Genomic DNA, 27968 nt, shown 5'->3' with positions numbered 1-27968 from the left:
AATGGAGGGCAGAACAGGCCTCCGGGTCAGCTGCGGGAGGGGAGCGGGGCCGTTTGATTATTCCAGAGGCAGCAGGTCACATGGTTGCAGCAAGGGCCTGGATGTCCAGAGTTCTGTTCCCAGCATTGTCTAGGGCATAGACCATGGGCCTGGGGATAAGGAGCCGGGCTTTGACTTCCAGGCTCTAGGAAGGGGCGTGGCTAGTGGCTGGCAGCCACAATAGCGCCCCCTGAGGGGCATCAGCCCTGCTCCAACAGGCCTGCTTCCCCCTCAGGGCCGGGACGATGGAGCCGGTTGGTCTCCTTCACCCCGTCACCATGCAAACAGCTTCTTTTAACCAGCCGGGGATTACCCCGTGCGTGGCCGAGCCGAACAGATGGGCCAGGCTAAAGCTGCCAGCCACAGGGCTGCTCCAGAGCCAGCTGGCCTGGCTCCTTAGCGCTCAGCCCCGCCAGACGGAGGCGGGCTCAGCGGCCCGCCGGCACCCTGAATGGCTGAGGCAGAGACGCGCTAAGAGGATCAAGCCCAGCATTAGGGCCGGTGGGGGGATTTGCTCCCAGCTCAGCCAGTCCTCGTGGCCACGGGTGCTGCCTCTCAGGCCCTGGGATGGGGCGATGCCACGAACTTTGTGACTCTGGGCGGTGGCCGTGCCGGGGCCACGGAGAGACGGGAACCGGGAGGCCGTGGGCCTCTGTCAGGGGAGGGTGCCCACAGCTGTCTCGCTGGCTGTGGTGTGGACCATGGAGACGAAATGCATTGTCCGGCCACTAGGGGGTGCTCCCCAGAGCAAGGGGGCCCCTGCGCTGGGGTTGCCAGCGGGCCGTGCTGCCTGGCCGGCACTAGGGGAGAAGAGAAGGCGCTCTTCAGCTGTGTGGCCCGGCTGGCAGGGCCCCATCCGGCACCCAGCAAGTAGCCCAGAGACCTCCAGCGGGGATCAGAGCAGGGGGGCTGCACAGACCAGCCCATCTCCTGCTCAGATGCGCACCCACAGCCAGGATGCCAGCAGGTCATCGGCTGGGGCAGGAAACCCCTCGCCCAGGGCTGCCCGGTCTGTGCCAGGCTGGCTCTCCTTCCCGGGCAGCCCATGACACAGCCGGGGGACAGTCGTGCTGGCTAAGGGCTGCTGCCAGGGAAGGAGGCTGGTGCCTGTGCAGTGAGACGGCTAAGCCATGGCTGGGACCCAGGGGGCGCTGGGAGATCCTGGAGCTGAACGTGCTGCTCCACCCCAGAGGCGCTCGCAAGAGGAGAAGCTGCCAACCAAGCAGCGGCAGACTGAGGGGTGTGGCTGAGACATGCCTGCGTCACAGCTCCAACACAGCCGGTCTCCTTGGGCCCCGGGAAGCCAGACTGCCGCCCAGACATCCCCGGGGGGCCCCCAGGGCCAGCCAGCCGGGAAGGTGTCCTGCAGGGAAGGATGGAGAGCCCAGGCCTGGAGAGGTCTCCATGCATGTCACACCCAGGGCTAGCGCTGGGAGACTCCACCTGGCCTGTGTCGAGGCTGCGGGCACAGCTCGGAGACCATCACCAAGGGGGTAAAAGCCTGGGCCCCTTAAAGTCAAGGGCAGCTCCCCCCCCATTCCGTTAGCTCAGGTGGGGGGGCTCAGGTTTTTCGATCCAGAGGCCCTGATCGGGCCGTGGCCAAACGGCCTTTGAAACTTACAATCCTGCCAGCAGTGATCACGAGCGGCGCCAGCAGCGATCACAGCCAGCGAGGACCCAGCGCGAGCAGCCAGGTGTCACCGGGAGCTGTGCCAAATCCAGGCCGATTGCGTTCCAAACCACCCCACCTAAGCGAGGGCCAAACCCACTGGGCCAGCTCTTCAGCTGGTGGGAATCCAGGTGGCATCCCCATTGGAGCCCTGTGTCCTGGCCCTGCCCCGTCTGCTGCACCATCCTTGTCACCGCGCTGCCCCAGGCGGAAGGGAGCATCCATGCTCCTTCGCCCCCAGCCGCCCCTCGCCAGGAACACCGGCCACCAACGCCCCGGCTGCCACCCCTCCGCAGGACGGGCTTGTGCCGGGGACCGTGTCCCACCACACCCTGCTGGCCGGGACCCCGGCATGGGGGGGGGCGTTGGAAAGGCAGCACCGGGAGAGGCCGAAATCCCCAGCCAACCGGGCAAGCCCTGCCCTACCGCCCAGCGAGAGGATCCTGAAACCAGAACCGGCAGCAGAGCCGCGCAGTGGCCTGGGAGCAGCTGCTGGCCGGAGCCGCGATGGGCTCAGCCTCTGGGGGAGCCGGGTCTGCACCAGCCGTGCCACACCACAGCCAGGCGCCAAAGGTGCCTCACGCCCATCAACTCTTTATGGAGCTGGGCCCGGAGGCTGCTGGGAATCCCACAGGGCCTCCCGGTTCCAGCGGTGCCTCTCCCTCCACGGGGAGCAGCCGCTGGGCTGCGGGTGCCGGCTTAGCCATGAGCAGCCAGCCTGGCCCCCCAGGCCAGACACGGCACCTCCCGGCCGGCGCGGTGCAGGGCCCAACCCAGCGGCCTCAGCCGTCGTGTTCCCCTCCCCTGGGTTGGCCCGGGCCCGATGCTGGCTGCAGGCCGGGCAGCGAGGGGGAGCAGAGGCGTGTGCCAGGGCCCCAGGCCTGGCCGCCGGCGGTGTCCTTGAGGCCGGGCGGTTACCGGGAAGGAATGCAGCTACAAAGGGCGAGCATGTGCCAGCGGAGGGGGCTGGGGGTGGAATGTCCCTGTCCTTGGCAGATGGCCTTACCCAGTGTGCATTGTTCCTTTTAGTGGCTCCTTTATCCGCTGTAATTGGATGCGGGGGGGAGGGGTAGAAGCCGGCCGGCCGGGGGGGGGCATATTCCCCAGGCTTTGGCCTGGGCCTCGCCTGTCAAGCGGTTCATTGTTCTTGGCTGATGTCACTCCCAGTTGTTGCAAGCGCCTCTGCGGGTGACAATGTGGGACTAAGAGGCGCTGGCGGCCCCGGGACACACTGAGACGGTAGGAGAGGCTGGGGGTGCTGGGGAGAGGGGGTGCCGGGTGGACCCCGTGGCAGAGGCAGGCTGCGGGCTGGGACCGATTCCAGCCAGGCTGCCGGGGCAGGGGGCGAAGTCTGGACGGAGCTGGGCGCGAGGGGAGGCCGTGCTGGCCCCAGCACCTGCTCCAGGGGGACGCAAGGCGATGGCTTTGCCCGTCCTGTGCAGGGCGCAACGCCCCGGCCCTGGCCCAGGCTGCTCGGCGACACGGGGATTCGAGGGGCGAACGAGCTAAAGTTCCCCCCCTCCCGGAGCCATGTGTTTCCCTGGCGAGGTGCTCCGGAGAGGGGAGCTGCCTTCCCAGTTACCTCCCTGCCCGTCAGCTGGAGCCGAGCGATCCCATGGGCCAGGAAGCCTGGACGGTGCTGGGGGGCCAGCCCCCGGCCGAGGGGCGGGTCCCAGCTCCCGGGGGCGGCGGGGTCTCGCAGCACAGATCCGTGCCCGTTGCGGGGGTTATTTCAGTGGCTGCCGCAGCCCCAGCGTGCCGGGCATTCGGAAAGTTTCCCACGTGCACAGCTCTGCCCGGGCTCCCCAGCCCCACTCCGCTGCTCCTCTCCCAGGCCCGTTCCCCTGGCCCCAGGCTTACTCCTGGCCCTGCAGCCACATGCCAGGTCTGGCCCCGGCGCCCCAGCTCAGCTGGTGCCTCAGTCCTGCCTGGTCTAGTCCCCACCAGCCCGTGCCTCCAACTCTGCCACCCTCTGGGCCAGGGCTCCCCCCAGCTCTGCCGCCCCCGGGAGCCCCATGGTGCAACTAGGACGCAGATCTGGGGGCGTCCGCGCTGAGACCGTCCAACTCATCCCACGGATGGCCCAGCCCGGCCTCCTGTGGGACGCCCCCACACGGCCCCTGCCCCCCGCCCCGGGGGATTGCTTTCACCCTCCCAGTGCAGCGCCAGCCTCCGCCCCCCTCCGCCGCCCACGCGCCACGGGCACCCAGCTGCCAGCCCTGGGCATTACTCACACGGCATCACCATGACGGGCACAGCAGCGGGCACCGGGCCAGCCAGTCTGAGCCCACAGGGGAGGTGCCACGGCCGGCAGGGCAGACCCAAATCCCAGCTCTCAAGCCCGTAACATGGGGGCAGAACTTTCCAAGGGGCACGTCCCACAACAGGGCATCTCCCAGGGGATAACCCGTCAGCTCCTGTCGGGAGCTTGCTGGCCACACCCCCTCCCAGCGCCGGGGGGCACCTTCCCCGGCAGTGGGGATGCTCCCCAGACCTCCTGTGTTCCAGCGGGGCTGCCCCCCCAAGGCAAAGCTGCACGGTAGCTGCGAGGGATCTGCCCCCTCTCCACAGGGATTGTGCCACCGCAGGGCCTCTAATTGCCCTCTGGCCTCCGACATTTGCCCCCTCGTCCTTGGAAACCCTCCTACCCTCCAGCCTGCCTTGTCCGGGTCACAAGGGGGTGGCGGCCCAGCCTGCGAGTGACGCCCCCGCCCCACACACACTGGGCGAGGAGCAGGCGGGAAGCGTCCTGGGCCCCATGCTGGGGGGCAGGCTAACAAGGACGCTGCCCCCAAAACTTTGGCTGGCTTCCCCTGTGTGTGCCGGAGACCGGGGGGCTTAGGGAGGCCGCTAGGGACACCCCCCTCCCGGAGAGACTTAGCCAGCTGGGCCCGCCGCAGCCAGCGACTTGCCCAGGGGCTGCTTCCTGGGGACAACAGTAAGGTTAGAACTCAGCGCCTGGGGGCACAATGCAGAGCTGCTGCCGGTCCTAAGGCAGCCCCGTAGGCCGGTGGCCAGCAGCTGGCCTGACCCCGTGAAGCAACCATGGGGCCGCTGCTTAGCCCACGTCAGTTCAAGGCTGTAAGGATCTAGGGGCCGCTGGCTGACTGCTAATCTTGACTCTGACACAGTGGCGTGTGTCTGTTGGTGCCTCAGTTTCCCCATCTGGAACATGGGCGCGATTGGGACCCTGCCCAAGGGGAAGCCACGAGGACTGTAATGCGCTTTGCCGGGGAAGGCAGCTCATGCTCATTCCCTGCTACCCCAAACGCTGCGCCCAGCCTGGCGGCCAGGGCCCAGCTAAAAGGGGAGGGGTTGACTTAGGAGGGGCAGAGCGAGCACCCAATCAAATGACAGAATGGTCCAGCACGGACACAGAGTGGTTCCTCTGGACCCCGCCCCCCGGTGGGAAGAACGTGTTGGGCTCAGCTGGCTCCGGGTCAGGCCGGGCGGAGCTAGGCTGGGGTGCTAAGGGATATTTTTGAGGTACCAGGGCATCCATGGAAGCAGAGGCAGATGGGAGCCGAGCAGGGAAAACAAGCCAAACAAGAGGGGGGGAACGCAGGGGAACCTCTCAGCCCTTCTGGTGCCAATAGGAAGCCAGGAGCGTCTTGCTCCCCTCTGCCCTTCCATGCCTTGCTAACGGAGCTGTCCTAACGGACAAGGCTAGCACCGTATTGCAGACACTGGGCTCCAGGCGCTGCGGCGCCAGGCAAGGTTCCCTCTCATTTTTCCAGCCATGTGCGGAATCATTTTTTTATGTGCACTGAGACATGTGCCAACGTGCACCACCAGTAGAAACAAAACAACCCAGCTGGGGTACTCAGCCAAACACTCACAAAATTAACTCCCCTAAGGGCAGGGCTACGCTTGGATGCAGTCAGCTGTCGTAGGGCAGCGAAGTGCAATCAACCCCACCTCACGGGAGGGGAAACTGAGGCATGAGTGAGCTGGGTGACTTCCCCGAGGCCACACAGAGCAGGGAACTAAACCCAGGTCTCCTAAGTAGCAGGCTAGTGCCGAACCACTGTGCCGGCCTTTCTTTCCATAATGCTGGTATTACAGGGGGAAACTGAGGCACAGAGCCTTGTCCTTCACTGCGCAGTGCGTCAGTTGCAAATCCAGTCACCTGACCCCTCTGCCTACCCCTCCTTCCTTGCCACGGGGACAGAGGCCTGCCCCTGCAGATGCCCTTCGCCCCGGGCAGCCCTGCTGCTGCAGCCCATGTCTTGGTCAATATGCCATGTCTGTGGGGGATGCAAGGCCAGTCTTGGTAGGCACGGACGTGCCCCCGAGCTCAGGGTCAGAGGCGGTTGTCTGGGTGTCCAAGCACTGCCCAGGTCTGCGTCCAGTCCCCCTCTTGCGACAGGGCCACGGCGCCAGCAGGCCCCCATCCTGCTCCTCGGGGCAGCGGAGGCTCCCTTGCTGTGAAGCCGGGCCTGCCTCGAGGCCCGCTCGGTACCTGTCCCTGCGGCAGGGCCAGCCCCCCAGGGCTTTGGGGCCTGCGAGCCAGGGCGCGTCTCTCCGGCCGGACCACACGCCCCTCCCCGCGGCCCCCGGCTGTACCCCCCCCGGCTTTGATCCGCAGGCCGCGGCCCACCCGTGGCTCTGGCAGGAAAGATGCATGGGCTGCTGATCCCTTTCATCTCACGACCTGCTCCCTCGTACCACCAGCTGCTCGTTCCTTTCCCAGGGGCCGGGCCGCCTGCAAGCGGCAGCATCTCTGCTGCCAGCGGGGAGCCAGCCCCCCTCTCCAGAGCACCCTGCACGCCTCCCCCCTCCCGGCTAGGAGGCAGGGAAGGCCTCTGCAAAAGGCCACTGTCCTGGGTCATGGCTGGGGTGGGGGGCCCTTCAGTGGCCAGGCACCAGATGCTCCCAGGGTTGCTCTGCTGACTTCAGGGGAACCCACGTGCCCCCAGAGAGCTGGGCTAGGACGGAGGCCCAGCCCCCGACAGGCTCTGCCGAAATCCCCAGCCCCAGCAGGCAGGACCCCCCTCCCTCCCCGGCAAAGACTCAGAGCAATGGGACTCCCCGATCTCGCCGGCCTGCCCCGGATGGAGCCCTACGGGGGGGGGGCTCCGAACGGGGTCCCGCTCCCCCAGCTCTCAAGGGGTAACAGGCGTGAGGTTCTGGAGGCAGGCGATTGTCTCTCACCTGGGGGGTTCCATGGGCCATCGGCTCTGCAGAGGGCAGGGAACCCCCTCCAGGCTCCGGACAGGACCCATGGGGGGGGTCCCAGGGCTGGGAATCTCCCCACTGGTTTCTGAGGACTTCACAGCGGCGCGGGTGCAAAGCTGCTTCCTGGGGAGGCGCCTGCCCAGCTGCGGAGCAAGGCCGGCTCCAGCACCCGGGGGGGAGGGTGGCTAAGGCTGTCCAGGGCTATTGCAAAGGGGGGGCAGGAAGGGGTGTGGCCAGGGCAGCCCCAGGTTCTGCCCCCTTTGTTCTCACAGGTGTGGACCCCCCAAGCGTGGCTGAGCCTTCTCTGCCTTTCCATTAACACTGCCCCTCAGCCTGGGGGGGGACATGGGCTCCTTCCCCCTTCCAGAGCAGCCCACACCCGGTACAGCCACGGCCCTGCCTGCCTCGTCTCCCGGCGCACAGCCCAGCTCCGGCGGGCGCCTTTCTGCTCTCGGAGCGTGGAGGCCAGGGCTGTGGCCGAGGGGACCTAGGGGATTCCAGGACAGATCCCGGCCCCAGGTAGCACAAGGGCGCCCGTCTGCTCAGTCCCCCAAAGCCTGACCTAGGAGCAAGGGAGCCAAGGAATCAACCTCCCCCCATGTGGTTCTGGGGTTGGGTTCAGGGCCCCCAGGGCAAGGGAGAAATCCGGCTGGGTACGAATGGGAATTTGGCCAGGACAAGAAGGGCCAAGGGGGAAGTAACACCGAGCCACCCAGGCCGGGCTAGTGGGACAGTGAAATTGACAGACCAGAGCAGCACCTACCAATCCCCCCAGCCCCTCACTTCCTGCAGGGCCAGAGGTCTCCTACCCACCCGTCTGCGAGCCTCGGGGAGCCCTGGGAGGCTGGAAGGGCTGCCCCAGCCAACCCCGGGCTGCCTGTCGTCCCGACCCGCTGCCCCGGGGGCTCGGCTCTCGGCCGGAAAACACCCACCGCGCCCCCTCCACGTCAGCGCAGCCCCCGACTCCAGCCCCGGAGCGCTGCCAAGGAAGGGGGCTGAAGGAGAGACCCTCCCCAACCCGCACCTGATCCCAGCTGCATGCAAGGGACCCAGCCCCCTCTCCCGCCCTCGCGTCCAGATCAGCCCCCCTCCCTGGGGCTCTGATGGGACAGTTGCTGGCTGAGATCAGAGGGGCGGCTCGATTGTGTCTGGCTCGACAGCTGTTGCCGTGAACGAGCATTTTGTGCCTGCTTTGCTTTAGGGTTCCCAGAAGAGAATCCGGGGGCTTAAGACGATTAGGCCCTGGATGTTACCCCCTCCCCGCGGCCCCTGCACCACTCCCACCCCCTCTCCGGGCAGCAGCCTCAGGGCAGTTCAGCGCAGCGGGCCCGGCCACGCGTGGAGGTTTGCATTCCCGGGATGCTTCGCCTGCGCTTGGCAGGAGCCACAGATCCCTGGCAGCCGCGGAGCCGAGCGCCAGGGAAGGGAGGGCTTCGGAAAGGTTGCACAGAGGGCAGTGCAGGCTTCCCCGCGGGAGACAGACAAATGCCCATGGAAGCCGGGCCACGGGCCCGCGGGGGGATGGTGCTCCCCAGACGGGAGAGCAGAGCCGAAGGGGAGCTGGCTACAAGCACAGATCTGTCATAGGCAAAGGCAAAGCAAAACACAACAGGCCAAAAGGCCACGGGCCAGCGAGCCCCTCTCAGTGGGTAGCAGGGGAGGAAACGTGGGAGGTGCTTTAACTATGCCCCACCCACAACTCCAAGCCCCACCCATAGTCATATGGCCGCAAGTTAAAACCCACCATTCAAGACAGGCCAACATTCTAAGCCCCACCCACCCACAAGACCTAACCATTAAGAAGCCACGCCCACCATGCCAAACCCCGCCCACACCCCAGGTCTTGGCCTCCAGTGCCTCCCTCCATCAGTCCCAAGACAGGCCCATGCTCCCGAGCCCCATCTGCAGACTAGCCAGATGGCTCTGGCCCAGTGACCTGCAAGGTCATGTCACAGGGCAGGGCCTTGCTCGTGTGCGGGCCTCGTCTTAGCCCCAGAGGCATTCTACGGCAGGCACGCCCATTGTGCCCATCACCTCGGCGTCTGGGCACGGCTCACTTCACTCTTTCAGGGGTGGGCAGCATTGCCCACCTGTTGGCAGGGATATCTGGCCACTTGTCTCGGGCAGTGCCCCGGAGCGCCAGGGGTGCAGGCTCTGGGGCTGACACCAAGCTAGCCAAGGCTGCAGCCTTCATTGGATACCGGGCGCTGGATTAGGGCCAGGTATTGGGCCCAGCAGCCTGGGACAGCCCAGAACAGCGGCAAACCGACTTTTCCCACCCTGGAGCGCCAGAGCGACACCACAGGCAGCCTGTGGGGCCGAGCAGAGGCAAGGATTCATTGCTGTTCAATCGGGCCCATTTCTGTTTGTGAAAGAGACGAAGTTTCGAGGACTTGGAGCTCCCCGTCAGACCGGCGCTCTGTCCCCGCACAGAGCCCTTCGCAAGCACAAAAGCTGCTCTCTCTCGCCCGCAGCGGCAGGTCCAAGAAAAGACGTGACCTCATCCACCCTGCCCCTTCCCAATCCTGGGAGCAACAGGCTGCAAACGCAGCTTCTTAGGAACCAAACGCGGAATGCCTGTCACACTAGCCCCGGAACGCCAGGCAATGCTAAGTTACAGCAAGATCACAGACTCCTAGGGCTGGCAGAGACGTCCGGCCCCCTGCCCAAGGCAGGACCAACCCCAACTCAATCAACCCAGCCAGGGCTTTGTCAAGCTGGGACTTAAAAACCTCTAGGGATGGAGATTCCACCCCCTCCCTAGGGAACCCATCCCAGGGCTTCCCCACCCTCCTAGGGAAATAGTTTTTCTAATATCCAACCTGGACCTCTCCCACCGCAACTTGAGACCATTGCTCCTTGTTCTGCCACCTGCCCCCACTGAGAACAGCCTCTCTCCAGCCTCTTTGCAACCCCCCCTGCAGGAAGTTGAAGGCTGCCCTCAAATCCCCCATCACTCTTCTCTTCTGCAGACTAAACAGACCCAACTCCCTCAGCCTCTCCTTGTAGGTCATAAGATGCTAAGAACAGCCTTGCAATTCAAGGTGCTAGGCAGGAAAGCCGCTAGCGTTTCTCACACGCTTTGGCTCATAGCAGCTACACTGCTCTATGGTAGTACCCCATAGAAACCCATTCCCCCCGGCCTGTCCCAGAGGGGTTCTCAGGCTTTGCAGAGCGACCATCTGACATGGTGTGCATCCCCTGAACTCCAGAGCCTGGGGAGACCCACAGCAGCTCAGCCCTTTCAAACCCTGCCAGCAACCAGGCTGGGGTGTCTGCAGCTAGCCCAGCTACAGCGGACTGGTCCTTAGGGGCTGGTGAACCACACCTGCCCTATGCCACGTGGCGTGTGGGCCAGCATCAGCATGTAACATAACCACATCCCGTAGTTCCGACAGGCTCGCTCGCTGCTCGCGCCCCCCAAGCCCAGCCCGCGAGGGAAGACCGTACAAATTCCCCGTGGCCTCAGATCTGCCCGTGGTCAGCTGAGTGCGGACAGAAGCACCGTGGCAAGCAATCAGTGGATGGCTGCAGAGAGGGCCCCAGACGTGGCGGCCTCTCTGGGTGACAGTGCCCCGCCCCACCTGCCGGGTCCGTAAACACCGCCCTGATCAAAGCACATCTGAATGGAGGGCATCCCTCGGAAAAGCTGGATCGCACTCACCTGCATCCACACTGGTCCTGACGCCGCCCAGCAAACATCTCCCCAAGAGGGCGGTCTCCTTATTTATACCCTAACCCCTCCCCCGTGCTCTGATTGGCTGAGCTCTCACAAGTGTCTGTGAGTGGCCCGTCAGGTGGTTTGCCCTCAATGAAAACTTCCTCGACAGCTGTGGGGGGCAGCATGGCCCATCGGGGCGCCCTGTGGGGCCCGCGAGGCATTTTGTTGACGGGTGGCCCGGTGCAGGGTGAACGGATTCAGCTGGTTTCCGTCCATGTCAGTTTTCGCTGATTGATCAGCACCACCTGCACATTGTAGGCACACAAGCGCCCTTAGCAAAACTACCCTGTGCCAGGAGACAGCCACGGTGACAACAGCCTCATGGCCCTTGGTGAGGAAGGATGGCCACTCGTGTGGCCCACTCACTGGCCTTGGTCACCCCTCGCTGCCCTACAGCGCCAGAAGCAACTAAGGAGCATGTCCAGTAATTACACTGCTGCCAGGCCCCCGGCGGGTGGGCTGCCCTGCTCAGATGGCAGAGACAGAGCGCGCCAGCTGCAACCTGCCCCCGGCTCCTCGCCGTGCCACGCTACGTCGAACGCCGCACTGTGAAGTGGGTCAGCTGGCTGCGGGGAGGCTGGGCTGAGCGTGGCAGCTGCCTAGCATGGGCCCAAGAGACAGAGGTGCAGAACATGGGGGCGGGTTTGGGGGTCAGCCCCCCTGAAAGTCCGTGATCAGAGGGGGCATGTGGCTGGCGGGTGCCGTAGGCGGCGAGTCCCTCGGTGTGTGCTTGCGATGCAGGCACTTGCTTTAGCTCGGAGCAGAGTGTTTTGGGGTGGGGGACAAATGCCCAGGCGTACGCTCTCCCGGGAGGTTCTGATCACCAGTCCCTGGCCCCTCAGCTGGGCTGACAGCACGGGCGAGGCAGCTGCAGAAAGGATGGAAAAATGTGACCCTCCTGGCAGGATACCACCCTGCATTAGCCAAGGTTGTTACTAAACAGCCGCTGTGCTCGCTTTGGCTCCAGGGTGCAAGGTGCCGTGTGCAGGAAATCCGTGTGTGCGCGCGCGCAGTGTGTGGGAAATTTAGATGCAGTGTGCAGGAAATCCGGGGGTGTGCAGCAAATCCAGGGGGTGCAGTGTGTGGGAAAGCTAGATGCAGTGTGTGGGAAATCCGGGGGGTGCAGTGTGCAGCAAATCTAGATGTAGTGTACAGGAAATCCAGGGGTTTGCAGTGTGCGGGAAATCAAGGGGGGGTGCAGTGTGGGGGAAATCTGGGGCGGGGGGAGAGGAAATGTAGTGTGCGGGAAATCCAGGTGTAGTGTGCAGGAAATCCGGGGGGATGCAGTGTGTGGGAAATTGGGGAGGGGAGCGTGCAGTGTGTGGGAAATCAAGGGGGGTGCAGTGTGTGGGAAATTGGGGAGGGGCTCTTCCACCTGCCCCACTGACCACGCGTAGTGCTGGGGAGGGGCTGGGCTGCCAGCCCTGGTGCCCACGGTCCTCACGCCAGGACCAAGCACTGTCCAGAGTAGACCATCCCCGACAGGTGTCTGTCCAACCTGCCCTGAAATATCTCCAGAGATGGGGATTCCACAACCTCCCCAGGCAATGTACTCCAGCGTGGAACCCCCCTGACAGTTAGGAACTTTTTCCTAATGTCCAACCTAAACCTCCCTCGCTGCAGTTTAAGCCCATTGCTGCTTGTTCTATCCTCAGAGGCCGAGGAGAGCAATTTGTCTCCCTCCTCCTTGGGACACCCTTTTAGATACCTGAAAACGGCTATCATGGCCCCTCTCAATCTTCTCTTTTCTAAACGAAACAAGCCCAATTCCTTCAGTCTTCGCTCCTGTTCTCTAGACCTTTCATCGTTCTCGTTGCTCTTCTCTGGACCCTCTCCAATTTCTCCACCTTTTGCCTGACCTGTGGTGCCCAGAACTGGACACAATCCTCCAGCTGAGGCCTGATCAGCGCAGAGCGGAAGAACGACTCCTCGTGTCTGGCTCCCCACACTCCTGTTAGGAAGTTTTTCCTAATGTCCAACCTGCGAAAAAACGGCGGTGGAGGAGAAGAGGGGCTCGCTGGGAGGGTCGGAGGAGGCGGCGGCGCCCTTAGGGCCGGGTTTCCCAAACATGGCGGAGGCGGCGCTGGGCAGACCACCCCTGCCATCCCTGTTGGAGCCTGCCAGTGCCCGGCTCGGTGACACCGCCTCCCACGCCCAGGCCTGTGCCTGGGTTCGGTGCCGCCAAGCTGCCACGTTTGCCCGCATGCTCCGTCCCAGCCCGTGGCCTATGGCCAGGCAGGGCGCTCCGGGAGAAGAACTCTGCTGCAGCACGGGCCGCGAGCCCCGGGGAGAGCAGGGTGGCGGCCGTAGCACCAGCAAGCGCGCGGCCCAGGTCCACGCGGGGCTTGCAGACGCCTCTAAGGCCCCCTGCTCTCCCTCTCTGCAGATTCGGCTGCTCAGACACCTCCTAGCCCCCGGAGCTGGTTTGCCAGGTTCATGCATTCCCACCCCATGGCGTCGCCCGACAGGCTGAGCGGCTCAGACACCGGCCCGGAGGAGCCAGAGCTCAACATCACTCTCACCCTGCGGATGCTCATGCATGGGAAGGTAAGTGAGCCCCTCCGGCTGGGACCCCCGGGAAAGCAACACTGTGCCGCAGAGGGCTCCTTCCGGCTGGGACCCCTGGGCGAATGGGGTCTGCGTTGGGCTTACACAGCCAGACACCTGTGCAGCGCCCACGGTTCATTGTGCTCCCCCACGCTAATCCCACTGAACAAGAACGAACCCCTGACCCCGTGAGAGCAGAGCCGAGAGAAGTTCGTGGCGCCTCGGGCCGGGATCACGTTTCGTAGCGAAGCCGCAGAGGCCCCGTGGCTCAGTCCCACAAGGGGTCCGTGTGCGCAGACTGGGGGGATAAAAGCCGAACTCGAGGCAGGGCAAAGAGTCCCCTGGCAACTATTAAGAGGGGGAAATGCTCTTTTTGCACGTGGCTGTGTAACGTGAGGTCATTACACGTGCCCCCAAATCTAACCTGGACCACAAGGATCTGCCGACCTCAACGATTCAGCTCAGACAGACAGAGGTCTGCAGGGTTAGACGAAAAAACCCAGCTGAATTAAAGTGCTGCTGTCAAAGTCTTTTGATGACTTTAAAAAAAAAAAAAAAAAAAAAAGAGTATTTTCTCCATAGCATGCCTTGACTTTTTAATTTGTAATCCATTTTAAAGCCCCTTTTAGGAGTTTCTGTCCCCCTCCCCGCCCCCTGCCCGTCTGTATGGATCCTAGAAACACAGAACCACAAAACACTAAAACTGGCAGGGACCTCGAGAGGTCATCGAGTCCGGTCCCCTGCCCTCATGGCAGGACCAAGCACCGTCTAGATCAGTGTTTCTTAAGACCGAGGAACACCAAACAATTGTTTTTTTATGAGGAACACCAGGGATTTTTTGTTAAGCAAAACAAAAAACAAAAAAAAGGGTGAAAGTTATTGAGAAAAAAAGGAATGGAGGAAGTTAATGAGCGAGGGAGAAAAAAAAAGAATAAAGGTCACCTGTCCCTTTAAGGGTGGCCATTTTGAATTCTGTTCTCCCCTCGGCACACTGGTGTACCATGGAACACAGTTTAAGCAACACTGGTCTAGCCCATCCCTGACGGGCGTCTGTCCAACCTGCTCTTAAGTCTCTCCAGGGATGGAGATTCCACAACCCCCCAGGCAATTTATTCCAGTGTGGAACCACTTGGACAGGAAGTTTTCCCTAATGTCCAACCTAAACCTCCCTTGCTGCAGTTTAAGCCCCTTGCGTCTTGTCCTGTCCTCAGAGGCCAAGGAGAACAGTTTCTCCCCCTCCTCCTTGGGACACCTTTTTAGAGACTAGAAAATCGCTCTCATGTCCCGTCTGTCTTCTCTTTTCCAAACGAAACAAGCCCAATTCTTTCAGCCTCCCCCCCCCAGCCCATGTTCTCTAGCCCTTTTACGGCTCTTTTGAGAGAACCACCATGTCTACACGTCCTTTGCCCTCCCAACCCAGACAGCCCTGCCTGCTGCCTCACAGCTACTGGGCCTGGCAAAGCCCCTCTTAAGGGACTGGCTAAGTGGGAGGCGTTTGAGCTCCCCTAGAGTTCATTGTGCTGGAAGGGGGGGGGGCTCAGAGTTTGGCCTCACCCACCCCTTTCCCCGAAGCCCTTAAATGTGAGGAAAGCCAAACCAATGGGCGCGCACAGACCCCCACACACGGCCAAACGCTCGCCGTTTCTCTAGGGCAGGGCTTGTGTTTTGCAGCCGCGCTGACAGCAGCGGCGCAACAGCGCCAAAAGTACGAGTATTGTTTGCCACAGCCTCCCGGCCAGCCAGCGCCTGTGCTGTGCCGAGGGACAGCTGGGTGCGGGACTAGCCCTTTGCTCTGCAAGCCGCAGGCCAAACCGGGCCTTGAGTGGGGAGGTCAGAGCGAGAGGCGGGGGAAGGGGGAACAGAGGGATGGAGGCAGGGTTGGGGTGGAAATGGGGACTCACGGTGATGGGTGGGGGACTGGAGGAGGCAGATGGAGCCTGGGGCAATTGTGGGGGAGGGGCAATTTGCCTGGCCAGTGCCGGGATTCGGCACCTACTGGGAAGAGCCCAGGACCAGAGCCAGGGAGCAGCAGCAGAACCCCTCCGGCTCGAGTCCCCAGCTGCTCAACCCTCACAGGGCAGATGCCCGAGCATGACGACCCCCCCCTCGGGCCGGTTCTCTGTGCGCAGCATCATCGCCTCACGGGCTGCTCCCGTCTCTTTGTGTCTCCGCAGGAGGTGGGCAGCATCATTGGTAAGGTAAGAGGCAGGCGCTCCCCACAGCCCGGCCGGCTCCTCGGGGCCCCGCAGGAGTCTAATGGCCTCCCTCTTCTTCCCGCAGAAAGGCGAGACCGTGAAGAGGATACGGGAACAGGTCAGTGGTGGGGGAGGGCGGCGCCTCCCACGCTCCCTCCTCCTCATGCAACCCCCACCCCACACTGGCCCATACACCTGGCCAGCCCCACGGGGCCTTAGCCCAGGTTAATCAGCTAGACGGGGGACTGGAAGGTGCTTTCCCCTCCACCCACCCACCTCACACAGGAGCCTGCTGCCCAGCCCCAGAGCATCCTGCCCCGGTGACTCTGGGGAAGTGAGGGGTGGAGCTTCAAGTGTATTGTTAAGGAATGTGCCACCAGGTGGCGCCATTGTGCAGAGCCAGCCAAGTTCTCCGCCTCCACGCGCGAGCAAGTTTTGAGTTGTGGGAGACACGCTGGCGTTCTGCCAGTTTGGGGGTTTGAATGGCGGTGTGTACAGGCAACTTTGGGAGACAGGACACTGGACGAGCGGCAAAAGAGTCTGTTCTCGGTCGGGGGCTCTGACTGCCTTGAGAATTGTCTCCAGAGTTGCTCCCTGGGAACCAGGCATGGGAGTGGGGATGAAATTCTAGGAAGGAGGGATTTCCCTGCATGCTTTCTGACCACCCCGTTCCAGGACCGGTGTAAATAAAGCAAATTGCATTTAGCGGATACCCAGACTCCACATCACCAAATTCTCCACTAGTAGCTGACCTGCAACACCTTGACCTATGCTGGCCCTGGGGTGCCTTGCCAAGTTAGGAAGATTAAAAGAAAGGAACTCAGAGGGAAGAGCAAAGAGCCACAAGCTTAGCAACAAATAACCAGAAAAGTCTGAAGTCTCAGAAGAAGGATGCCGGCAAAAAAGCCCCAGGTGGGTGGCTGGACCGCCGGGCTCAAAGGGAGCAACGAAGGATAAGACGACGCAGAGAAGCGAAGCCATTTCTTCGCATCCCAAAGGAGGGTGAGGAAATGCCTTCCCAGGCCCGACTCTCTTCTGGCGAGACTGATAAGGCTCCAGCAGAGACCGAGGCGTGTGAAGAATCGGTGCCGGGTTGGACGGATACCGAAAAGAGCAGCGAGGCCCAGACGGCTCGGATGGGATCTGAGGAAGAAGATGCTGAGTGGCTAGCAAAAATAGGCCTGTTTTTAGTTCAAGTCGACTGTACCAGAGTAGGGATGTAATCAACATGGCAACTACCCGATAAGGTTATTGGATAGTCGAGTAATCACTTGACTAGTCGCTCCCCCCACTTGCTGCCTCTATCAGACAGAGGCAGTAAGGGGGAGCGGGGGGGAGCAGGAACCAGTGCAGGAGGAGCACGGCTCTTGTACATTTCAAAGGGACAGGTGCAGCAGGTTAGCAAGCGCCCCCCCCGCCAATCAAACTAGTTGATTAATGAACAGGTAAAGATCCTGCTGGGGATCCTGAAGCAGGGAGCTTTGCTTTGGAGCCAGGCACAGCGGAGAAAATGCAATTGTACAGCACTCACGGGATCATGCCATGCGGGCGGTACTTACCACTCTTGCATCTCCCAGGAGTGTTTGAGCAGGTCACATGGATAAAGGCGAACCGCCGATCTCTTTGGACTGTCAAACATCCTCCAAAGAGGCTCTTAAGGAAACTGTGACCAGGTCTCCCTGGCAGCAGGCTGGCCTAGTAGTTAGGCCCCTAATTTATCAGGGGGGGCGGGGAGGGTGCAGCCCTTTGCCGCTGTAGCCCCAGGCCTGGGAACTCAGGCCTTTTATTTGGGTCTAGCCTTAAATTTGGGGCATGGTCCCAAGAGTCCTAATTTCCCTTCCTTGCAAGGGTCCCCAGGAGATTCCCCCTCATTTGCCCTAAATGTGGGGTTGGAAACTTATCTGCCCCAGCAGCTGGCCCAGTAGACAGATTCTGGCTCAGGTCCTACACAGAACAGAACCAGCTCCTGTCCCCTCACTACTCAGCCCCTACTGAGCTAGGCCCCTTCCTTTTAACCTTCCTCCAGGCCTGTCATTGGCTGGGCAAAGTGGGGCGGGGCTAGCTGGGCAAAAAGGCCTTATCTAGCCCCTGCGCTACCACTCCCTCCCAGAAACAAACAGGGCTTGGTGGGGGAGAGACGTCCTAGCACAGTCCGAAGGCGAGAAACCGGCCAAAGCTCACCCGGGACAAGACGTTAGCTGCAGGGGGCTCCCTGGTTCATTCCTAGACCCGTGCTGTTGATTAGATTTATCAATGAGAGGGAAAAGCAGGAAGAGGGGAGCAAAGGTTTGCACCAAGTTACTTCGGTTCGGACTGGACACGACTGGGGAGCCTGAGGGCCGGGCACGGGCCCCGCTAGCCAACCCTGATCGCTCCGCAAATGCAAAGTAACCCACGTCGGTCTGCAATAGGCACCCGTTATTACAATGAACGCATTGTTGGTATCATGGCAACGCCAGGCGCGCCGGCCCCCTTGCGGCGCCTCATGGGCCGGGATGTGTCAGGCGCTGTACTAACACCCCTTCCCCCCCCCCCCGCCCGGTGCCTCCAATCCACACACTTGCTGAAGGCTTCGAAATAAGCCGCCAGGAAAACGTCCCTGAACGGCGCCCTGCAAAGATCTGCTGCATGAGTAACAGGCAGGACTGGAGGATAACGCAGAGCTCACGGGACAGCCCTTACCCGGGTCACTGTGTTCAGCCCACGGCACACCCCTCGCCCCCAGCAAGGACGCCAGAGACGGGAGGCTGGCTGAGCCGGAGCCGGGCTGGGCAGCCGTCGGACGAGTTCTCACCCGGCGCTCCGGTTTGCTTTTGCAGAGCAGCGCCCGGATCACCATCTCCGAGGGCTCCTGTCCCGAGCGGATCACCACCATCACGGGGTCCACAGACGCCGTCTTCAGAGCCGTCTCCATGATCGCCTTCAAACTGGAGGAGGTACGGTCCCCCGCCCCTGTACTCACCCTGCACCGTGCCAGCCCGCTGCGGATGGAGGGCGATGTGCGTGGGGGGGGGGGGTTCAGTGGGCCTCCCAAGAGATGCAGCAAATTCCTGTTCAAGTCCACAGCTCCTCCTCCGCCTGCAGCATCTCTGCTCTCCAGAGGGGCCAGATTTTGGTCCCTCAGGGATCTGTGATTGTGCTGGACCGATGTGTCCAGCGCCAGCCATTCGCCCGGGCCAATATTCATCCACATCCATCCTGACACCCTGGCTCAGGCCCCGCGGGCAGCCCCATGCCCTGGCCTTGGGCCCCAGGCGGGTGAGGGGGGCTCCATGCCAGTGACTTTCCTCTCTCCCCAGGACCTGGGGCCGGGAGCCACCGACGGAGGCGCTGTGTCCAAACCGCCCGTGACGCTGCGGCTGGTCATCCCGGCCAGCCAGTGCGGATCTCTCATTGGCAAAGCTGGTGCCAAAATCAAGGAGATCCGGGAGGTGAGGCCCCGGGGGGTCGCTTGCAAACCCGGGTTGCTTCTCCCCGCGGGGCTGCTTGTTTCCTTCCTGCCCAGTTCCCCTCTGGAGGGAGGGTCGCAGGGCTGGTCAGTTTCACTTCCTGGTTCTCCTGCCCCAGTGCAGCAGGGTCTGGGGAGGAGCCCCCGTGCCGTGGCCTTTGAAGAGAAAGCCCAAAGGAGGGCAGGCAGGGGGAGCAGCAGGAGGCTGCCCCTCCAGGTAACTAGTTCGAGCTTCCCAGGACCGGACTCTCTTCAGGGTAGCTAGTCCCTTGTGGATTAGTCCGGCCTCTCACGGTCCCGGTTCAATTCCCGGCCCGCTCGCTTGCTGCTGGCGCTGTGGCAGACCCATTTGTGGGGCAGCCCAGGCACCCGCCAGTCCCTAGACGGGGTAAACGCGCCTGTGATTTCCCGATGGCTCTGCTCACAGGGCAGGGGGACAGCCCAGCCCCGGCGGGGTGCTACTGCGGGAGACAGGGACTTACCCTGCCGGCACCTCAGCCCCAAGGAACCCGGCTGGGCTGCTGGGGGGAGCCCAGGAACGGCCCAGCAGCGGAGCAGGTGCAGTTCGGACAGCGTCTCCGGTGGCCGTGCCAGCTGGCTGCGTTCCAGATGCCAGCGGGGGTGCCGAGGGGGGCAGGCCTGGCAGGTCCCGGGGAAGGGGGGCAGCTGGGGAGAGCCGCTCAGCCCAGGGTGTGTGTCTCCCTGCAGACCACGGGTGCTCAGGTGCAGGTGGCAGGGGACCTGCTGCCCAATTCCACGGAGCGGGCGGTCACGGTCTCGGGCGTGCCCGGCGCCATCATCCAGTGCGTGCGGCAGATCTGCGCCGTCATCCTGGAGGTACCCGCTTCGGGCCCCTTCCTTCGCTGCTCCCCCCTCTGCCCCCCGAGGAGGGCGCAGGCTCAGGGGACCCGGCCCGGCGCCCCCTGCCTACGGTCTGCCAGGCCAGCGCTGGCTCAGAGCCAAGCCGGTCGGGGTGGTTTTAAGGCCCTGCCCACCAAGGCTGGGGGAGATGGGCCAGCTCGGCACCCGGTGGAGCGCTCCCTCAAAAGGCGCATCCCCCTGCTTTGTGGCTTCTCTCTGCCCCGTTCCCCCCGGATGCCCGGGGCCGAGGTGGCCCTAGGGGCCATGGAACCCTAGGGGCTCATCCCACCAGGCCACTCACAAGCCAGCCAGCCTCTCGCCTCCCCTGGGGGCAGACCGCGGCCGGCCTCCCCACCGGGTGAGGTTACGTCGGGCGCGGGGGGTGGGTCTCCCCAAACACGCTGATTTCTCCTCTGCTCTGCCCTCCTCAGTCGCCTCCGAAAGGGGCCACCATTCCCTACCACCCCTGCCTCTCGCTGGGCACCGCACTCCTCTCCGCCAGCCAGGTAAGGGGGCCGCCGGAACCGGAGGGGGAAATTCCCCAGCACCGTCCCGGGACCGATCCCTGGGGCGTTTCCAAGTCGAGACCCTACGTCCGGGCCTCCCCCCTCGCCCTCCCTCGGCAGACACGCAGGGAGCCCCTCCCGGATCCAGCCCGTCCTCGCCGCCCCCTACCCCCGCCAGGAGCCAGGGGGTGGCTGGTGCCAGCTGTGCCAGGCCCGGCCACCCTGGGCACACGTCTCCGTGGCTGTGGCTTGTGGCCAGCCCACACCGGTGCCGTGGAGCCAGCTGGGGGAGCCGCACGCCGCTCTGAACACGAGGCGGGCCAGGGTGGGGGCTGCTGGCGCTCCACAAAGCCCCCGTGCTAAGGGGGTTCTGCCCCCACCACCCCGTGGCTGGACTGCGTCTCTTGCCTTCACACCCCTTTTCTCCCCTGGGCCAGGTGACCAAGTTGCAGCAACTCTCTGGACATCCCCTCCCCTTCGCCTCTCTGGGCCAGGCCCCCTCCATGGTCCCAGGTAAGGAAACCAGCCCTCAGCCCCATCCCCGGCGGGCTGCAGCGAACCTGCCCAGGCAGGGAGAGGGGCCCGATCCCACGGCACCAAATAGACGACAGGAAGCAAAGTCTGGCCCTTCCCCCAGCATGGGGAGCTCTGGGGCCAGGGCAGGGAGGGGGGAGGACCCCTGGCTGTGGCCCCCGCCTCTGACCACAGCTTAGAAGAGGGGTGGAGAGAGGGTGAGCCGGGAGCCCCGAATCCAGCGGGGAAACTCTGGCCGGACCCTCCCCTGCAACACCTCCAGGGCCCGGTGCTGGGAGACCTGCCCTCTCCGCCGGGTGCAACCAGGAGGGGGGGTCTGGGATCTTCGGCCGTGCTGCCTTCCCCCCCCTGCCCGGTGGCCTTGGGCAGGATCAGCGTGGGGTAGGGCGGGGGGCCAGGCAATCGCTGCCGGAGCCCCAGCCTTGCTCCCTTTCCCTCCCTCTCCGGCCAGGCCTGGACGCCAGCCCCCAGAGCAGCTCGCAGGAGTTCCTGGTGCCCAATGACGTAAGTTGCCCTTGAGCACTGGTCAGCCTGGTGGGGGCAGGCCGGGCCCCTTCCCGTCCCCCCCAGGCGACGCCTGCCCCAGAGGTAGAGGGGAACAGTCCCGGCCAAGCCCAGGCCCCAAAACACAGACCCCCCAACCTCAGGAGCGGGTTCTGCCACTGGCCCCTGGCACTGGAGTGGGGGGGGGGGGGAGGCGAATCCTGGATCCCGCCAGAGATCTGGCCTGAGGCAGAGCCCCCACCTGACTTACATGGGAGGCCAAATCTCTACTTCAAGGGGCAGCGTCCCAGCTTTGGACGCCAGGGCCTGCCCGCCCCAGCCCGTCTGAGGGTTCAGCCGCCACCACGGAGCCCCTGGCAGGAGGGGCCACGGCAGCGAAAGGGCCACCCCAGCCGCTGGCCAGCCCCGGGTGCAGCTCTCGGGGAGGGGCCCGCAGGGCACAGTCGGGGCCGGGCAGAAGCATCGCCAGCCGAGAGGAATGTGCCGGAGCGCCCCACGTCCACCCTCGCGGCCTCATTCCCGGCCCCGGTGCCCCGGGCAGCTCTCCAGCCGCCCACACGCAGCCGGACACAGAGTCGCCTCTGTTCCTGCTGCCTTGTGTCTGCACCCCACCCCGACCGTCCCCACGCGCAGCATCTAGGGCCCGTCACGGCCCCTGCAGTGAGACCGGGGAACTGCAGGGGCCTTCCCGGACTCCCAGGTCTGCCCCTGCCCGGGGACCCTCTGGGGCAGTGGCCATGGGGGATGGGAGCCAGGTAGGCCAGGGGCAGCCGGTTCTGCAATCGGGGGCGTTGGGGAGCAGCACCAATTCCCAGGGTTTGGGAGAGACCCTACCGCTGCCTCTCCTTGGGCGCACCCCTGCGGGGCCACACGGGCACTGCCCTGCAAGGGGGAGGAGGCGGGCACAGCTGCTGGCCTAAGAAAGCAACCCCCCCCCCCGCTTTCCCTGCTGTTGGCAGGCGGGCACACCTGGGATCTCCGCCGTGCCAGGGCCTGGCCGGCCCTCTCCAGTCCTCCTGTGCCCAGCGTGGCTGCTCCCCTCCCCCATCCCATCCCATCCCCCAACTAACTCCGCTCTGCTCCTCCCCAGCTGATTGGCTGCATCATCGGCCGCCAGGGCAGCAAGATCAGCGAGATCCGGCAGATGTCCGGCGCCCACATCAAAATCGGGAACCAGACCGAGGGCGCCAGCGAGCGCCACGTGGCCATCACGGGCACCCCCGTCAGCATCGCCCTGGCCCAGTACCTCATCACAGCCTGGTAAGGGCCAGCCCCCGGCCGGGGGGCTGCAGAAACCGACAGCTGGGTCGCTCCTTGCCCTGCAGCTGGGACCTCAGTGCCACCGTCTGCACCATGACGGGCACCTTTCATCCCCTCCCCCTCCTGCCCCTTTCAGAGGGGCGATCCCCCGCCCCCCCGCAAATGTGGAGGCTGTTGAAGAACCAGGCGGGGAAACAGCTGGCTTTGGTCTTCCGTTTCCACCCACAACGTTTACTGGTCATTGCAAAACTGCAAAGAGACAGCGCGCTGGGGCCAGACCTGCCTGGCGGTGGCTCATGGGAGCTGTAGTTCGCATGCCTCCTGCTCCTGTTGGCCTCTCTAGGCCAGGCCCCCTGGGCAGACTACATCTCCCATGATGCACCACAGGCACCCTGCTCAGTACGCGGATGGTACATTTCTTACCAGCCCCAGCTCTTGCTGTCTCGGAGGAAACTGAGCCTGGTCGCTTGGAAAATCCCAGCTCTGGGATTGGCCAGATTTTACCCGCCCGTCTGCCCCGGCGAGAGAGCTCGGAAACAGCCTCTGGCGCGGACCCAGCCCTGCGGTGTAAACGGTCCAGGAGCCTTTAGGAGTGATGGGCACACGAGCTGGCACTGGTTTCATTAAACCAGTTTAGTCAACCCGGTGTGGACGCCCTTTGTGTGGCATAAAAGCGGTTTATTTTGGTCTATTTAAATCCCTTTCTAATCCGCGTAAATGAAGAGGATCAACACATTTTGGCAGCGGTTTCACTAACTCCTGATGTCAAACCGGTGTCACTCCACATGAGGGGCAGCCCAGCAGTAGCCTGCACGGTGCTCTCCCGCCCTCTAGTGGCTAACCCATGTACAGGCATGTCGGAGTCAGCCACAGGCTTCTGAAGAAGGGGCCTGGCTTTTCAGGCTAGCTGCCAGCTCAGGCTTTTAGATCCAGAGGTGAAGGGTTCAAGTCCCCACTGCAGGGGGTCAGTGGTACATACACGAGGGCATTATCCCGCCCTGCTTTCCAGCCCCACTGTGTGTGCGTCTCACTGCCTCTCTCCCTCTTTGTTCCTCCAGTTTAGAGACCGCCAAATCTACCTCTCAGACGCCCCCCCTCGCCAGCCCCGTTGACCTCAGCATGACCTTCTCCCAGCCCCTCAATCCGTCGCCGGCCCCCACGCTGACAGCGGTCGCCGCCCCCCCTCCCGCCTTGCTGGGCGCCCCCTACGCCATCTCCCTGTCCAACTTCATCGGCCTCAAGCCCATCCCCTTCCTGACGCTGCCCCCCTGCTCGGCCGCGGGGCCCAACGGCAGCCTCCCCGCCTACACGACCAAGATCTCCACGGCCAACGGCGCCAAGAAAGCGGAGCGGCAGAAGTTCTCCCCCTACTGAGGTGGGAGGGCGGCGGGCCGTGGGGGGCCCACTCCCCAACAGCTGCGCCCCACGGCGGGCACCGGAGCTGCAGGGAGCTGGGGGGCAGAGCGAGGCTAGAGGCCGGTTCTAGCTGCCAGGCTGCCGCCGGACGGGGCTGCTGGAAAGGACGCAACTGGAATCGGCCGTTACGCTCGGCCCGAAAATCGGTGCTTTTATGATCTCCATGCTCCTGGACCCGTGCCAGGCTGGGAACTCAGCCCTGAGCCCCAGCCTCCCTTCTGCAGCCAGGGAAGCAGGCGACGGGCCAGGGCTGCCCTCCAGCAGAACCGCGTCTCGGCACCGCCACGAGAAGGCACTGAAGGGCTCGAACTATCACCGCTCCTGGCTCTCTTCTCTGCCGGGGCAGGGGAGACATCCCTGCAGCCCCCCTCTGGTGAGTCTGGAACATACGGGCTGGCCCTGTGGCTTATTTCCTACTTCAGTAAGTACCGCTCGGGGGCAGCGACCGTGGCGTCAGGAATTCCCCTGGCTTCTCCCCAGGGCAGATGCCCAGCCCTGACAGCTGATGCGTGGGCGCCTTTGTCCTGCCGACTCATAGGCTGTTGGAGTCAGTCGTGACTGGATGGAGAAACCAGTCCAGGCGTCCTCTGCTTTGCCCCTTCCCTCACCGGTTCCAGTCAATGGCTCTGCTTGCTCCTTGGAGGAGGCTCCCATGTTCTGCCCTCCCCAGGGCTCTCCCCCCACCCTGCAGAAAGCTCCATGATGGACGGACGCTCACCTGATGGGAAGTTCCCCCCTCGGAGGCGTGGTTAGTGCTGCAGCCGGGGGTGGCAGAAGGAAGCCAGGCCAGCAGGGGAGGCGTTAGGGCCGGGCTGTTTCATTCCTAGCCATGCTCCACAGTGGAGCAGGTGCATCATGAAGCGTGCACCTGGGCCACGTGTCACACCCGCTGAGACACCAGTGGCTCCAGAGAAGGGGTTACAAGGCGCTAACAAGCTGCCTGAGTCTGGAATGGGAACATGGGTCCAGCGACTGCGCGGCGAGGCCGTTCCTTGCGACACGCTGCCTTCACCCAGCCTCCTCTGCGGCCGAGCCCTCGCTCCCACCGTGATCCCACCGTGAAACCTTTCCCTGTCCCCCACGGCCTGGAGCCCCCACTGCCGAATCCGGGGGAGCGGCAGCAGACAGCAGAGGAGCCCAGGGGCCGGATTCCAGCTGGGTCAATTAGCACCCTCCACTGAAGTAAAACAGCCCCCCCTCCATCTCTCTGGGCGATCCCACCCACTATGCAAGGAGCTGTCTCCACCCTGTCCTCCACTCAGTGGTCAACATCTCCCCCCCATCGCCCCCCCCCCGTCACAGTGCCCTCGCCGGCTCCCCAGACGTGGAAAATGCTGTACATAGAGTTCTCTATTTTTTCCTCCTTTGTAACTTATCATCCGTTTAATAAAAAGACAAACTTTGTGACCTCAGGCCTCGGGGGCGGTTTAACAGGCTCCTCCAGGCCCTAGGGACAGGGAACGGTTCGGTGTCGGTCTGGCATGGGCCTCGCCACATGGCTCACACACGCGGTTCCAGGGCCGGGCCGGCAGGGGAAAGGCCACGCTGAGAGAGGCAGCCTGCCTGCCTTCGAGAGGGACGCAAATCTAGCAGCTCAGTTCGTTCCCGTCCGTTCCCAACGCAGCGAGCGGCTCCGGGGGGCTCTATCTGGCCACAAAGGGCTGTTCCCAAGCAGGTGACGCACTGGCAATGCTTGTTGGATTGGGTGTTTCACTTAAAGCACCAGCTCCCAGAACCTTTCGCTGCTGGGAGACGCTCCCTCTGCAGCTGAAAATTAGAGACGTTCCAGCTTCTCTGACGACGGGCAAAAGCTTAAGATCTCGACCCAGGAAGGGGCTAGAAAGAACCCAGACGTTCCCAGAAAGGGTCAGAATTTGGAAGCCAACCCTGTGGACTTTTGACAGCTGGCTCGTGATTGGTACAAGGGCAGGGCAAGATCTAAACCCAGCTGTGCCTGCTGGGAGCTGGGCAAGGAGGTGTGACTGGTCCCCTCTTGGCTGGAAGTCACTCTGCAGGCAGCCTGCCTCAGTTTCCCTTGTCTTCAGCTCAACCACAGTATCACAGCTGCGCTTAGCTGGGTCAGCACCAGTTCTGCTCGGGGCTGAGTTGATTGGCATTCCAGAGCAGTCCCGAAATAAAGGTCTGGACTCTCCTCCAAGTCCATAGTCCTAGTCTGTCCTGCTACGGCCTCCCAGGTTTTCCCCACTGCATCCCTGGTGCGGCAGGCAGGGCTAACTGTGTGGGGCGGGCCAGCTCCGGGTCTTAAAGGGACACACCACCCCATGAGCAGCTCATAGGCACAGAGCAGGGACTGGGCTCACGGACAGGACAGGACTCTGCTCTGATTAAGTGGCAGCGTGGAGGGGGCCAGTCCGCTTGAGGGGCCGGCTGTGAGTCCAGGGGAGCCCCCCAGCAGGCGAGACACTCACTGCCCATCGAGCGGGATGGTCTGCAAAGCCCTCCAGAGCTCTAGGCAGCTGGTATCCCCCCCCTACCTCCAGGCTCAGTAGGGCAGAAGCTGGACTCCCCAAATCCCCATGGGGTCGTCGCTGGGGTGCCCCGAGGGCCCATTCAACGCCCCCCCCCCCCCCGCAGTGCATTTGAAGCCAGTCTCTTCACCCTTGCCAAAGCACTTCCCGGGGCCAGCAGGCCCACACGGCTGCAGCTGCCTTAATTAAATAGCAACACAATTATGCCCAGGGCCGGGCAGGGGAACAGAAGTTGCCGGAGGCCAGTGGGGCCAGTTTCCAGGGCAACCCCCGGTGCCGGAAGCCAGCTGCTCCCTGGTGTAGGCCTCCCCCCTGGGCTGGGGGGTAGGAGTGGGGTGGCAGTGGGGCAGAGCCGCCTTGGGGCCGTGGAGAGCAGTCCGGTGCCCCACTCCCGAGGGCGGCACCCCCACGGCAGCAAGAGCGGCCATGTTTGGCTCTCGGGGACCCCGAGGCCCCAGTCCTCAGAGCAGCCAATGCACCAGACCCCTCCCACGCGGAGCCAGGGGCCGAACGCCCGCGGACACCACTGGAAGCTGGGCGCCTGCGTCGCTCCGAGGACCTAGGCCTGGCCTCCCGGAGCCATTGGGGGCTGGAGGGGGGCCCCCTTAGCTCCCTTTTGTCCTGGTTCAGCTGTCATTGGGGGAGGAGGGGTTAACCCCGTCTCTGCTGGGGGCCTCAGCTGGGTGCACCCTCTGCAAGAGGAGGGGGCTTTGGCCCCCGACCCTCCTCTCCCTTGGGGACAGGGCTCTCTCTTCCCGCCCTTCCCCGTCGCTGCCTGGGAGGCGGGTGCAGGGCCAGGTGCAGGGACTGTGCAGCCTCCCGGGGGCGGGGGGGGGGGGAGGCAGATAAGAGGGAGAAGACAGCTGCTTTATCAGGAGCAGGTGCCCACGCCAGGGGAGTGTGCCTGGGGCGGCGGGCAGCCCTGTGTTTGAGTGTGTGACGTAGTGGGGGTACCTGGCTGGTTTCTATGCTGCTGGCTCTGGGGGAACCCCCACTGGCTGCCGTGGGGACCATGACCCAGCGAAACAGGATGAGTCACTATGCAAACCAGTGGCCAGACACCCCCCATGGAGAGGAACAAAGGAAGGTGGAATGCTGCCTTGGCTGGGGGGCAGGGCTGGAAGTGAGTGAGTTGGTTGCTGGCTGTCGGAGGGCATGGAGGAGAGCCTAGGGGAAGGGGCTGGAGTTTAGGGGCCCAGTCTCCCCCATCTCAAGGGGGCCTGAGGCATCCTAGCCCAGTTCCTGTGACCAGATTACATCTGTGCTGCGCTGTGCTGGAGGAGCAATAAACCACCCTCAATTCCACTGGCTGGTGCAGTCTGTTTGTGCCATTTCGGGGTGCAGGAGACGGGGAACCCCCAACACGCCGTCACACTGGTGTCAGGAGTGGGATGCACTGCACCCCGTGGATGAAGCTCCCAGCGGCAAGCGACAAGGCGCAGTAGAAGCAAGAGCCCTGGAGCCAGGCGTGCTGGAGACAGAGCGAAGCGGTTCCTGGGAATCGTGGGGCGCTGCAGCACTAGACTGGTGAGTCTGCACCAAGGGGACCAGCGGGCAGATGGCCTACGCCCGACTCTTGAAGGCAGAGCTGGTGGGGCTGT

The 27968-nt window shown here is 63.6% G+C and overlaps 1 protein-coding gene across 3 annotated transcripts; it reads left to right on the top strand.

The window, feature by feature from the left end:
• Positions 1-13: 13 nt before the first annotated feature.
• Positions 14-26096, top strand: PCBP4 (poly(rC) binding protein 4). Of its 3 annotated transcripts, XM_075939482.1 has the most exons (12): positions 14-2947; positions 12994-13154; positions 15329-15352; positions 15435-15467; positions 18169-18285; positions 18649-18780; positions 19506-19634; positions 20090-20164; positions 20602-20677; positions 21150-21202; positions 22293-22462; positions 23521-26089. In XM_075939482.1, exons 2-12 carry the CDS (start codon positions 13044-13046, stop codon positions 23834-23836), a joined length of 1236 nt encoding a protein of 411 aa, XP_075795597.1. In that variant the 5' UTR covers positions 14-2947; positions 12994-13043; the 3' UTR covers positions 23837-26089. The 3 variants fall into 3 exon arrangements, with proteins under 3 accessions (XP_075795597.1, XP_075795598.1, XP_075795599.1); XM_075939483.1 differs by lacking the exon at positions 15329-15352 and having other exon boundaries at positions 23521-26094; XM_075939484.1 differs by lacking the exons at positions 14-2947; positions 15329-15352 and having other exon boundaries at positions 13016-13154; positions 15435-17635; positions 23521-26096.
• The last annotated feature ends 1872 nt before the right edge of the window (positions 26097-27968 follow it).

This window comes from Pelodiscus sinensis, chromosome 11 (genome assembly GCF_049634645.1).
Source record: "Pelodiscus sinensis isolate JC-2024 chromosome 11, ASM4963464v1, whole genome shotgun sequence".
Classification (NCBI taxonomy): Eukaryota; Metazoa; Chordata; order Testudines; family Trionychidae; genus Pelodiscus; species Pelodiscus sinensis.
This window is presented reverse-complemented; position numbering and strand designations above follow the sequence as displayed.